The sequence below is a fragment of the Bidens hawaiensis genome, unplaced genomic scaffold (assembly GCF_021521415.1).
Source record: "Bidens hawaiensis isolate Kalapana, Puna unplaced genomic scaffold, B.hawaiensis_p1.1 tig00038543_1, whole genome shotgun sequence".
NCBI classification, from domain to species: Eukaryota; Viridiplantae; Streptophyta; class Magnoliopsida; order Asterales; family Asteraceae; genus Bidens; species Bidens hawaiensis.
Genome location: NW_027505554.1, coordinates 100,688 through 114,348, shown reverse-complemented (window position 1 = coordinate 114,348; position 13,661 = coordinate 100,688). Strand labels below are relative to the sequence as shown.

Here is a 13,661-nt window from a genome sequence, read left to right as displayed (position 1 = left end):
CCTCACTATTATCAATTTATATGGGAGATATGAGGGATGACTCTGGCTTGCTAGGGTTCGAGTCCTGATCTCACCCGGTTTTACCGGCTCCTCGCTGTCGTGCCGTTCGGACGGACGTATGGGTCGGGTTTTATCCGATGAATCCCTCAATAGATGGACCGCTAGGAGCTCCGTTCGTCCGGACTAGTGGCCGGCTCGGGCTATCTTTAGCCAATGTGGCCGTGTACGGAGTACCCGGCGTTACTTAGTTGGCCGTTAAAAAAAAGATAAATGATAATGTACATATGTGTACGTTACGTAAATCGAGATTAAATAAAACTATATATATGTGTATAATTAAGTTGTTTTTTTAATCGGAATGAAAAATAAAATTTTTTGGTTCGTTTACTTTTTAAAAATTTTTGTTTTATAATATTTTTTAAAAGAATTTTTTGTAGCCCAAAATAATTTTCAAGTTCTCAATTTTAAATTTTTTTCTTAGAATCCTCACTGTATCACCATAAGTTAAATTGTTTATAATGTTAATTTTTAAAATATCATATGGTATCCAACATACTTTATTAACTTCATTTCAAATCATATCATATATATCATATCGTATGATGCTTTATCATAACATACCGTTTCGTATCGTATCATATGACATCATATCGTATTGTATCTTATAAGATCATTTTATATTGTATTATATTGTATTGTATCAGATCATATCGATCATATATATATATATATATATGGTATTGTATCATATGACATCATATCACTCGCATCACATTACATCACATCAAAACATACCATATCATATCATTCCATATCTTATCATATAGTATCATGTCGCTCTGTATAACGCAATGACATAACATACAATATCATGTCATGTCATGTCATACCAAACCATGCTACAACATATCATATCACATTACATCACATCACATCACATCACATGATCTTATCATATCATATAATATTACATCGTAACATATTACAAAATTACATACACCTCAACATAATATGCTAATGTTGTTTTAGTGTTATAGGTTTTGCTTTGTTATAAGGTATTTAATACATCGTATCATACCACAAAATATGCTTGTGAAATCAAAAGTTTAAAGAAAAGCATGGTTTACATTATCACAACAAAATATAAACGTATAGAAAAATTTATGGTAGAAAAAGTGTTATTATTCTACATTTAATTTAGGGAGTTAGTTAAAAAGTAAAAAGAAAATAAAAGGTAAATAAAATGCTCTAGGAAATTTTTCATTCAAATAATAGGTTAAATTTACATTAAGGATTTATGATTAAAAAAAAACTAATTATAAAGCTCGCTTTAAGAACAAATAGCAAAATAAGCCCCTTGGAATAAACAGTTTTCTAAATTTTGTTAGCATGCTAACATACACATTAATATAGACCATCCACCATGACCTAGTAAAGCCACATAAGCAAGTGATACATCCCAAGTCACTTGTAGTGAGCAATAGTCAAGCGAAAGGTCCACATATGCATTTTGAATAGAAACCTTAGGCCCAATAGCATTTGGATGTATTTTGATAAAATCCTAGAAATATTCCAAGCAGTGACGAAACTTAAACAATTACACAGGAGGGGCCAAAATATTACAGTAAAACTAAGTTTTTACACCATAAAAAAATACAAATAAAAGTTACACTTTTGATAAATACTAAGATAAAGAAGTAACATTAATAAAAAAATAAAACATATTCATCATTTGACAACATATATATCGGAATGTTAAAAACATAAAACCATCATTAAAAAGTCAACAAAAAATTAAGATGCATTATCGAAATTTGAAACAAGTCCAACAATATAGACCAAATGGACCTTAAATAAACAAACTCATTTATCATTTCACATTCCCAAATTCCACACGCATATGGATACTAAACCTAGCTATATCTCTTCTTCTTCTTCTTTACGGTAGTTGCAGGTTGATCCAGAGCCAAACTGGGTATCTTCTAGGTCAATAAACAGGGGGGCCACAACCCCTCCCCGCCCTTAAGGAGATCCGCCCTTGATTCCAAGTGATGGTCATTTGATTAAGTTTTCAAGAATGATATTCCCACGTAAATTGTTGTAAAAAGATACATATTCAAAAGCACTTTTGATACACCAGGGATGTTGGGTTTGAGGTCGGGCCCATTATCTAATACTTAACCATACGGGTCACAACTTAATAGTTAATACCTATTTTCTCTCTTTTAATTCTTAATGAAAGCAAGTTTACTGATTTGAGTTAGAATTTCAAAACCGGGCCTATACTAGGCCCGATGACCATTCGACTATTATTTTGGGCCAAACACATCACACACTTTATCCAACTTAGGGATATTTAAGGATTTTTTAAGTCCCTAATCAAACCAAACCAAACCAAACCTTGTGTGTATGTTACATAATATTGACATGATATTACTTACTATTAATTAAATACGTGGTGTTTACTTTGCAACTACTTAGATTGATCAATTGCATTACTTACTATTAATTGAATACGTGGTGTTTACTTTGCAATTACTTAGATTGATCAATTGCTAGTTAAGAGCAAGCTTAAATGTTATATTCAAAAAGGGATTCTAGTTGTACACTAAATGTTTTTAGTTGTTGGACTCAGAGTATATTGGTATAAAATCTTACTTAGAAGAGTATTTATAACGAATGATTAATTATTGGTCATGACATTGTTGTTTGTGTGTAACATGTGGAGCTTAAAGCTTATATATGGAATCTCAAATACATAGTTTTGTTTAGTTGTTTATTAGTTGCATGAGATACATAGTGGCTTTTAGATTGGTTGGTTCATAACTCTTGATCATGGAAATGTTGTGTTCACGTACATGTTTAAGAAGGCTATATATAAATCTACTCACATGATTTGTATTCATCAAGAAGAGTTTCTCTGATATCATAGCAAAAATGTAGCTACCTTTTCTTTCGTTTCTTTTTCTTCCTTGTTATCGTCTTCCTTTCATGATAATCCATAGCAACGCTTGTAATCTCCCAACTTGTTATATTTGTAACAAATCAGATTCTTGTTCCACGACATTTATTTATCTTTGAGGCGCTTCCGCTTTGCACCACCTATGGAAGATTCTCACGTACATCTTGTAAAAAACACGAATCTAGTACTTGCACTCGTATTTTTACACATCATTGTTTTAATTTCACTAGAAGATTCTGAAGATCTTTCATGGCCGGACGTATCATTCTTTAAGACTTTTAATAAGATATTTCAATAAGTATTGTCGTTTATCAGTTATCGATACAACTTAGTTAGAGTCGATCATTATTACTCTCCGAAATTTGAAACTAACACTAAATTATAATAATAAATATAGTTTGTATTTATAATACATATAATATTTTTGCTTATTTAGAAAACAAAAATGTTTGAACCAAAAGTGTATTTGGTGGGGCTGATTTGAAACACGCATGTGTGGATCTTACAGGAGTGTCTCCTCTTGTTAGGCTCAGAGACCGTGGGTTTGTTGTGGGTCAGGCTGCGTTGAAGGCTGAATCGGGCAAAGTTGTTAAACACGAGAAAACTTGTTTAAATAATCAACATGTCTTTCTACCATTTGCCTTTGATACATTTGGTTTTCTGGCTCCAGAGGCTGTGAAATTTTTTAGTAGAGTTCAGCGCGTCGCACACGGAACCTATTCAGCTTCTAGGTCCCAAAGCTTCGTTTTTAGCAGGATTGGCTTTGCTATTCAAAAGGGGGTTGCGGCGCAGCTTGTTGCCCGTTTGCCTGCCACTTTATTTAATCGTTTTATAGTAAATTATATAAAATAGCTGCAAAATAAATTCTAAAAAAAAATTGAAAATATATTAGGGTTAGAGAAGGGTTTCAAGCACACCATTTGGTTTTATAAATAGAGACGGAGGCTGAGACAATCTTCATTTAATTCATCTCTAAATCATCGTATTGCCTATGAAAGCTGTTTGGCCCAACCCACGAATATCCTTCATGTAAGCAAAGTTTATTCATCGTTTTCACTTTTGCTTATTGCATCAACCTTGATTGATTGCTACGTAATCAATTGAAGAATAAATTTAAAATTGTCTGTTGTTTTCTGTGTTAGAATTTATTACTAATTACTCACTCTATAAACCGATCCTTTTGCAGTCAATTGGAATCGGGCCGTCATAACATGTTGATTGTTCATAGCACTAGTTTTTACACCCGGAGGTAGTAAACTCCATCCTAACTCTCATTTAATTTATATATACACTTGGTTTTGGCTGTTAAGAGTTTTATTCTCATCCTCTTTGTTTAATCAAATTTGGTTTTAATTTATTTTTATACTGTGTTAGTTTCATGACTTCATCCAATAACTGTGCCATCGGGTGAGCTGTGAGGTCTACCACACTAGCACGAGGCGAAGGTACCTTTTCTTGTTTTTTATAAAATGTTTCCGAAGATTACAAAAATGACACTATTTTAATAATTTATAAACAAAATAATATATCAGGTCCAGTGTTGAGCGGACCGTTCAAAAGCTGATGGGCCGCAGTCTACGTAACACAGTCTTGACCCAAATAACGCGGCAGTTCCTGAAGTGATTTCGGATGCTGCTCCTGTTAATGATACTTCTAGGGACAAACCGGGTCTTGGCTCTGAGAACTGGACCCAAATGAGGAAATGCTAGCTAAGGTGACAAGTATAGAGGCCGGCCCATAGTGCATTAGAATACAGCGGAGGTCAACCGAGCACCATCGTAGAGTGGTAATGCATTAGCCTCTTGCTGACCGAACAGAGATTAAATGAGCTAGAATTTCCCAATGTTTTAAATGACGACGACTTTGATAGCTATCCCTCACATGTAAAGTTTAGGATTAGATATGTCAAAGTATCAAATTGTAAAAGTATTTTTAATTTAGATGTTAATTATGTAATTTAGAAGAGTTAAACTTGTAACACATTGCAAGTATTTTGTTTTTATACGAAAGACTATATGGGAAACTAAAAATATATTGTTCTAAAACACTCTATAAGAATACCACACCCCATGAGACACGCTTGGATAGTAATTATACATGTACACTCAAATATGGACTATACTAAATATGATGCACCCTAAGGAAAACTGTTTGTAATCGTGTTTTGAGATAGAAAAGATCTAAATATTAAGCTCATTACAAGAACTGAAATATTTATACGGAGCCGCCATGCTTTTTATATTTTCCTAATTTATTTGGATCTATTTTTATCTTACTTTTGAGAAAAATATATAATATCAATAATCATTTGTTTTTATTGTTATACTATAATATATTGTAATCAATATACATATATTGCATATAATATTCAATTATAAAATATTATATTGTATAATGTCATACTTTATTATTTCATAGCAAATGGTATTATATCAAATGACATCATATCATATACTTAACTATAAAATATCATTTGTTTTGGCTCAAAGTGTATTTCATGTGGGCCCGCTTGAAAGTATGGGTGATACCACGAATGAGCAAATTCAGTACCGGTATCGAATCAGTACCAAAGTTTTGAGTTTTGGTACGGTACGGTAGATGTATTTCCGAATTTTACCTTAAATACCGGTACGGTACCAACAATTTGCAATTTTCGAGATCGGTATTTTCGATACCGGTACCGGTGGGTATTGGTACGGTACCAATGTCATCCTTATACCCTTCTATTTAAATAGGATGTGGGGACGGTTCCATTTAATTCGTCGCATTTTTCAAAATACTGCAATTTGATTATCAGTGGTTGCAGTGTTTATTCCATCCGCTACTGATTTGCCAGTCTTGTTATTACTTTTGCTACATACATCAACCTTGATAGATCGATCTATAATTCTTGTAATTCTTTGGCGGTCAATTGGGATATTGTCATAACATGTTGATAGTTCATAGCACATGTTGCAGCCTAAAGTAAAAAAAAAATACTTCAAAATCGGGGGTTCCGTGAACCCCCTATTATGGTTCGGTTAAATAACAAATGTATATCTTAACCGTTGCAATGGTTAGATGCAATGGTTGTGTTCCATTGTAATACCTGCCAATACTCTAGAAGTAGGGTTTATCCATTGTGATTACAATACACCATGTTATAAAGCCATTGATTGTTGCATATGTTTATTCAGTTGTATACACATACACAAATTCACAAATCCGTTGTTTTATCGATTGTCCATTCTAATCGTTTTTTTATTCAATTGTATACACACAAAATCACAAATTTGTTGTTTTATCCATTCTAATTGGTCGGTTTTCTAAAAAGCTGCCAGGCCGACCGAATAGGAGTGCAAGTGTCTGGACGTGAGTGGTAGTATAAACGGCCGCCTGGCATTATAATTAGTCGACTGTCAGTTTTAATCTGTTGGAACCCATAGTTTAGAAAACGGTTGTTTTAGGAATTATAGAAAAGGGGACCAGTCAAAGAATATACTTGGTCAAAAAGATCATTTGAATAATAATGATATTAAATGCCAAGATATCAACATGTTGTTGATACTCTGGTGGCTGATACAACCTTTGACTTAAATAGTGGCAGAGATCACCTCTCGAAATTATCAGTTTATCTTAATTTCTCATTTTTCATTCATCTGCTGTAATGTTTGAAATTATCAACCCAGGAAAATCCTTGATGTAAGAAAATTTTCCGTGTGTCGTTTCTGAAAATCATCTTTCTCTTTCTCGTTGTTCTGATGTTTTCTATGTTAAAATTTATTGATTACTCACTCTATAAATTGATCCTTTTGCAGTCAATCTGAATCGGATCATAGCATGTTGATCGTTCATAGCTCCAGATATTGCAGCCTAAGGTAAACAGCTCATATATATGGTTTTTGTTGCTTATCATGTATTTATTATATATACTTGATTTTGATTCCGGTTGTCTTAAAACTTTTAGTTCTAAAAACTAAATGAATTTATATCTTTCTCATTTAGGGTTTCAAGGGGTTCAGAAAGGGAACAATCTGATTCATCAATGATAGAGACTAACAATCTGGTAGCTAGATCACACTAAAATGTTGTTTTCTTACATTATTATTCTTGGATTTATGGTTACACGTTTATTAAATGATCCTCGTTTTAAGACCGGTGTAAAAGATGCAATATTTCATGGGCTAATGGGCCCTATCCAACATAGCATACATGAAATAGATGCCTTATACTCCCAAAGAGTAAGAGTCATTTTGTTTAATTAATGTGAAATAAGGATTTCAAATTTTATTTTAGAAGTGTTACTAATTCTAGGATGAAGTATATATTAATGTATTTTAATAGTGTGACAAAAGAAATGAAGAAGCAAATGATATAGCTTGTTTGTTATCTGCAGGAAATTGAAGATTTGAACAATTTCTCTACATTAAAGGAAAAACTTGCAAGGGTGCAGGTATACCCTTTATCTCGCTCAATATTACCTACCTTCTGGTCCTTTAGTGTTTTCTAATTGATCTGTAATAATCCAGAGTACCGAGAAACAACGTGTATGTTTTGGCAAGTCTGGTATTCATCGGCGGGGCCTGTTTGCAAGGAGGAAGATCCAGGAAGGAGAGATGGTACTTTCATCAATCCTTAATTAAACTACCCATGAAATTTTCATGAAATAAAAAATGTTCAATCTTTTGGATAATTAATATATATAAATCTCAATTTTTCATGTAGGTGCTCGAATATCGTGGCGAGCAAGTGAGGTGTCACGTGGTGGATTTAAGAGAAATAAGATACCGGTCCAAAGGCAAGGATTGTTATGTGAGTAAGCTTTATCTGATCTCAAATAATTCTAATATCTAATGTAACAAAAAGTTATAAATCTATATGCTATATGTTATGTTTTAATTTTTATGTGACAAGGAGTTTTTGTTGTGAGTTAACACTTTTTTTCTGCAGCTATTAAAGGTCAGTGACAACCTTGTAATCGACCCTACAAATAAGGGGAATATAGCAAGATTGATAAATCATTCGGTATGGTTACAAATTATAAGTCTCACGTCTTGCAAATATTATTTTGGTCATTAATTATAGGCCCTTTTCCATTGCAGTGCATCCCAAATTACTATGCACGGATTTTGAGCATGGGTGCAAGTGAGAGCAGAATAGTTCTCATAGCCAATACTGACGTATCAGCTTGCGATGAGTTAACGTATGTCTTTTTCCACTCACGGGTTCATTTGTTTAGCTCATATTCGTTCGGTTAGCTTATATTTTGAACCTTTTTGTGACAGATATGATTACAAGTTTGATCAAGATGAGCAGGATATATGATCGAACAAAAGGTCCCGTGTTTATGTAGTGCTCCCAACTGTCGATATTTCATGAATTAGTTTTGATACTAACAACATGCCATTTTTATACACAAAATCTATACACCGAGAATGAGGCATTAGAAGAACTTACAAGTTACAAGTCTTATTGCTATAGATCTAATAATCTTTCTCTTGTTTTAAGTGTGAATATGGAATGTTAAAATTTATTCATTAATACTCACTCTATAAATTGATCTTTTTGCAGTCAAGTCAATCAGAATTGGATCATAACATAACATGTTGATAGTTCATAGCGCCAGTTATTGCAGCCTAAGGTAATAAACTCCAGTTTCTCATATATTTATATATAATTGATTTTGATTCCCGTTGTCTTCAAACTTTGATTTCTATAAGTTAAATGAATCTTTCCTTCCACCTTCAGATAAAGACCAGGTTCGGTTTATATCATGAAAATGGCGCCGACTAAATGCACAATACCAAACAGAATTCTTGCTGGCTGGACAGAGATTAAATGAGGTGGAATTTTCCAAGATTACAAATGATGACTTTGGTAGATAGGAATTTCTCACATGTAAAGCTTAGGGTTAGATATGTCAAAGAGTCAAAGTTATCTATGTAATTACAAAGGATCGAATTGTAACACATCACAAGTTGTTTAAGTGATGTCGTTTAGTGATTATCGATATGTGTAAATAGGATACATCAATCAACGAAAACGTTCGTTACTTGGCACTCCAATTATTGTTGTTTGTTCAATTCTTGATTCTTGTTATCGATTTGATTATGTGTATTTGATCAAATCCTGGGTCATAAATGGTATCAGATAATCAATTCCTGGGAACACCTGATTTTGAAATCGACAATCTTGAATCTTCCCTTACAAGAATTTATTCCTGTTGCTGAATTGTTCAATCTGTTTTTTTTTTCCTTTTTCTAAATCCAAAATCGTGTTTCTTTTTTTGGCGGATATCAAAAACAAGAAATCGATTTGTCAGAAATTGGCGTTTCTGAAATAAAAGAATCAAAAACACCCACAGCAGGTGTGAGCATTTGATTAGTTTGTGTTAATCAAAAACACCCACAGTGGATGTGAGCATTAGGTTAGTTTGTGTTAATAAAAAACGCCCACCGTGGGTGTGAAGATTAGGTTTGTTAATATAATGTTAGTAAGTCACTCTAATTTGTTTGTGATATATATATATATCTTTATCTTGGTTTTGCAGGAGACTTTAACACATTTGTAGATGGCATGCTGAATGATGTATGTTTGCTTTTAAGTTCATTTTAATCTCTTACTAATTTGATTATGTGTGATCAGAAGACAGGTCTAGGGGATTTGGATCTGCTTCATTCAGGAACGATACGTTGGACTCAAAAATTCTTTAATTATTGCCTCGCCCTCTCTTTTAAGATGCTAATTATAATTTCTTTTTTTTTGACAGGATGCGCGCTCAAAGTGAATTTAATGATATAAACCATTAGGAATTCTAGATTGTTAATATTGTAGGAAAGTGGCTCGGAAGTAGGCAAATTCAATGCAATTGGGCTGCAAGGAGTGCCAGATCAGATGACAAACAGAACATCAGGTTAGCGCATTACGAATTGATATACAATTTTTTAAATAACTCATGATATCAATGTGACATTCACTATACATTCAGACAATGGTAGAGAAAAGGTCAATGAGATACTCCAGAAAATAATCCTCAATACAAACCGACACCTCTGGGTAGCACCTCAACGCCTCTACCACTGCCAGTTGCTAAAAAGAATGTTGGTTTTTCAGCAATGGATCTTGCGGCTTATGAAAGACAACTAAAATGGCTGGTCTTATGATGTGTATGTAAGAATAGGACTACCACGTGTATCGCTCTTACCTAAAAAATATATTCAACCTGTATCTTATGATTTTTTTTAGATGCTTGATGTGGAAGAATTGATTCATATGTTAGATTCTAAACCTATAGTTTAGATTTTTTGTGGTTTAACTGATTTGGAGCCGGGCTAGATTTTAGTTCCGCGAGTAATAGATTGCTAGTATGGATATTTTCACTTGGAGTTATCATCATTGTTTAGCTTTCTTATTTACTATATTTTTGTCAGGAATTTCCTGTCTTGTTTGTTCGAAATGGATTGTGTTTTTTTTTCAGTTATTATCTCATAGCGGAAGTGGGTTTTGATATGCAGTTGTTGTATGAGAAAACTGAGTATGATCATGTATTCACTAAATGTTCCAGGTGGGCTTTATTGGTCCGGGTGAGATTTCTATCTAGCATATTATGTAGAGAAATGGTAAATTATAAAGACCGGTTTTGCTGTTTGTTCGATTCGGGTTATTCATTCAGTTTTAATAATACAGATATAACCATAATTGAATCAGAAAGTTTATTTATCAAGAAAATCGAAATCAAACCATTAGTTTCTTAATCAACTATCAAAAAATAATATTACCATACTTGCTCTTAGGACCAAGCGAATTCGAACCTGTGATTATCGAAGGTATGATTGAAGAAACGAAAGTAAACCTGTAACTGGAGAATGAAAAGAAGATACACATGCTTTTGTATTTGACAAAGAAACTGGATCGATTTTTGTTAGGGAGGGATGATTGAGAATGCACCTCTTGTCACAATTCCACCAATCAGTTACTGATCTTTGACAGTCTATCAGGATTGGGTCATAACATGTCCAGAGTTCATAGTGGTCATAAGATTCTAGCTATATTCATCATTTATTATTTGCGCTAAGACATCTTTTATGTTTTATGTGATAAATTGCATAAGGATTTTAATTAAGACGTACTTAGGCATAAAATTTTTAGATATCTTAAGCATTTCTTATATTTTTTTATATACTTGATTTATTCTAGTTGTCTTGAAAGAAGATTTTCTTTTGTTATCATATATATAAGCATTAGTAATGTTTTCTATATATGAACAAATTAATAGTGATTATTATCTAAACAAATATTTGTTATTGAAGACAACATTAGCACAAGTTTGTAAAACATATCTTAATTTTCACCTTTCTTTATCAATCTAACATTTGTTAAGAATAGTACAAATCTAGAAGATAACACGTAAGACGGTAAAAGAAACTATAAATCTACCTATTCTAATAAAGTAAAATAATTGTGACACGTGTCAGTTTGTCTTACAATTTTTTCCCTCCAAAACTTATATATGGCAAATATAAAAAATTATTCACTTTCCTTTTACATTTTATTTATATTATATCTAATTAAATTATTCACTTTTATTTAAACTCTATTTGTATTATATCTATACATTTTTATACAAATAAATATTTACATATTATACTAATATACATTGTTAAAATATATTTCACAACATACTTGATGAAATTCAAAAATCTACAAAAAACCATGTTTATTAAATATTGAAAATTTGTGAAAGATTTTAGCTATATCTTTCACATCGAAAGACCTCATTGTTTTAAATTTTCCTTCAGTGGCATTGCTTCATTATCGTATCCGGATTGTAGAACAACTCATTCTCGATTTAAAAGTCAAATATATTTGATGATATAATACAACTATATTTGTAATACATTTTTTTACATAATATAAAGAGGCTTAGTTATCTTTTTTTTTATTTATATTAAATTATTCATTGTAATTTATACATTAATTTATCTCGTGTAATACACGGGTTTCTAAAGCTAGTATTGTTATAAAACAACCTTAAAAAGACTAAGGCCGCACCCATGAAACACACTTGAATAGTAATCAACACTAAAACTTAGAATACGTTAATGATGATGCCCCGATAGAAGAAGAAAAAATGTACATCTGTAATCGAATTTTTTAAAATAGAAAGAATTTTTAAGCTCGCTACAAGAACTAAAATATATTGAGCCGCCGCATGGAGTTAGTGTTTTCTTTATTTCTTTGGATGTTATAATTCAGGGCCGTCCCTGAGAATATAAAAAAAAAACTTGGGCCTGGGACATAAAAAACAAAAGGCCCTAAAATACAAACTTAAAACATTGATTAAAGTCACTAAACCTCGATAATTTAGTAATATACTAATATGTTAATGCAAAAAATTTACATATGTATTATTCTAAAAAAATAACCTGGTAGAATGAAGAATTTAGGTATAGTGATTATTAAGGGACCAGAGGGAGCCGCTGCTACCTTAGGAGAGAGTCCAGTGCCGGATCAACAAAACATTTTATAAGGGTCTGTTGTCTATGGCCAAATATAGTTAAATTAATTTTAGGTTGAGTCATATCATATATAAATCAAATTAAATTTATAAAATATATAATAAAATACTGGGATTTTATTGGTATTCCACTTATTTTACTATAGTGTCATAATATACTTTTGTAGATCTCTATATCAATAGTTCACGACGTGTTGCTGACATTTCACATATTTTATATTATATATATTTATTTATAGTGTATATAAACTAACCTACAAGTAAATCATGTTAAAAAAAACTCTACAAGTTAATAAGATAAAAACATAGATAAATGTGGCAAAAATAAAATTTACAAGAAAACTAATGTATAGTCCGTTTACTCTAGTTGTATTCTATAACCTAGAAACCAAAGAAATGAAAAGGAATGCGTTCGTCTGGAAAGAAAATAATTAAAAAAAAAATCTAACCACAAAACCATTCTTTAACCTTCATCTTCTCCATTCCTCCCCTGTTATTTTCTTATGAACTAAAGAGTAGCAGGGTAAAGTTATGCAAGTAAATCTTAAACCTTACTCTTTCTTCGTCTCTTTAGTCGTGTTCTATAATGAATAAACCTTACTCTTTCTTCTTCTCTATGCCAAGTTGAATATATATGACTTTTTTAAAGGAAAAACCCATGGGCCCTTTATGGGGATGGGCCTGGACCAGAGCCTACCCCATGACCGGCCCATTTATAACTTCTACTATTAACTACATTTTGAAAAGGTTGAATAATATCAATAATCATTGATTTTTCTTGTTTATAATATTATGTTGTAATGTATTCATATGTTATATTGTATATAGTATTTAATTGTAAAATATCATATTGCATCACATCATACTTTATAATATCATATCAAATCCTATTATATCACATCATATTAGTTTTCATCATATCATAACATTTTACAAAATCAATGACATTAATGCCAAAATGTAAACACCTTGATATTCTCTTTGAATTAATATTTTTGCTTATTTAGAAATCAAAATTGTTTTGACCAAAAGTGTATTTGTTGGGGCCAATTTGAAAATGTGGTGTGATACCCTTCTATTTAAATAGGGTTGTGGTCACAGAATTGAGATACGAAATGAACCCTTCTATTACTCCTCTTTCTATCATTCATTTCATGTTTTAACTTTCAACATCCGGCGGCTGTAATGTATGATTATGTTCAC

At 31.9% G+C, this 13,661-nt stretch overlaps 1 protein-coding gene across 4 annotated transcripts; it reads left to right on the top strand.

Annotated features, from left to right (window-relative positions):
- Positions 1–6,570: 6,570 nt before the first annotated feature.
- Positions 6,571–9,210, top strand: LOC143613923 (histone-lysine N-methyltransferase ATX4-like). 4 transcript variants are annotated; one of them, XR_013150204.1, is made up of 7 exons: positions 6,571–6,643; positions 6,760–6,819; positions 6,947–7,182; positions 7,338–7,394; positions 7,471–7,560; positions 7,667–7,966; positions 8,044–9,210. XR_013150204.1 is itself a non-coding variant. In XM_077087509.1 (6 exons), exons 3-6 carry the CDS (start codon positions 7,027–7,029, stop codon positions 7,793–7,795), a joined length of 432 nt encoding a protein of 143 aa, XP_076943624.1. In that variant the 5' UTR covers positions 6,571–6,643; positions 6,760–6,819; positions 6,947–7,026; the 3' UTR covers positions 7,796–9,210. The 4 variants fall into 4 exon arrangements, 1 of the variants encoding a protein (XP_076943624.1); XR_013150205.1 differs by having other exon boundaries at positions 7,667–8,582; positions 8,690–9,210; XR_013150206.1 differs by having other exon boundaries at positions 7,667–8,144; positions 8,227–8,272.
- Positions 9,211–13,661: the final 4,451 nt, after the last annotated feature.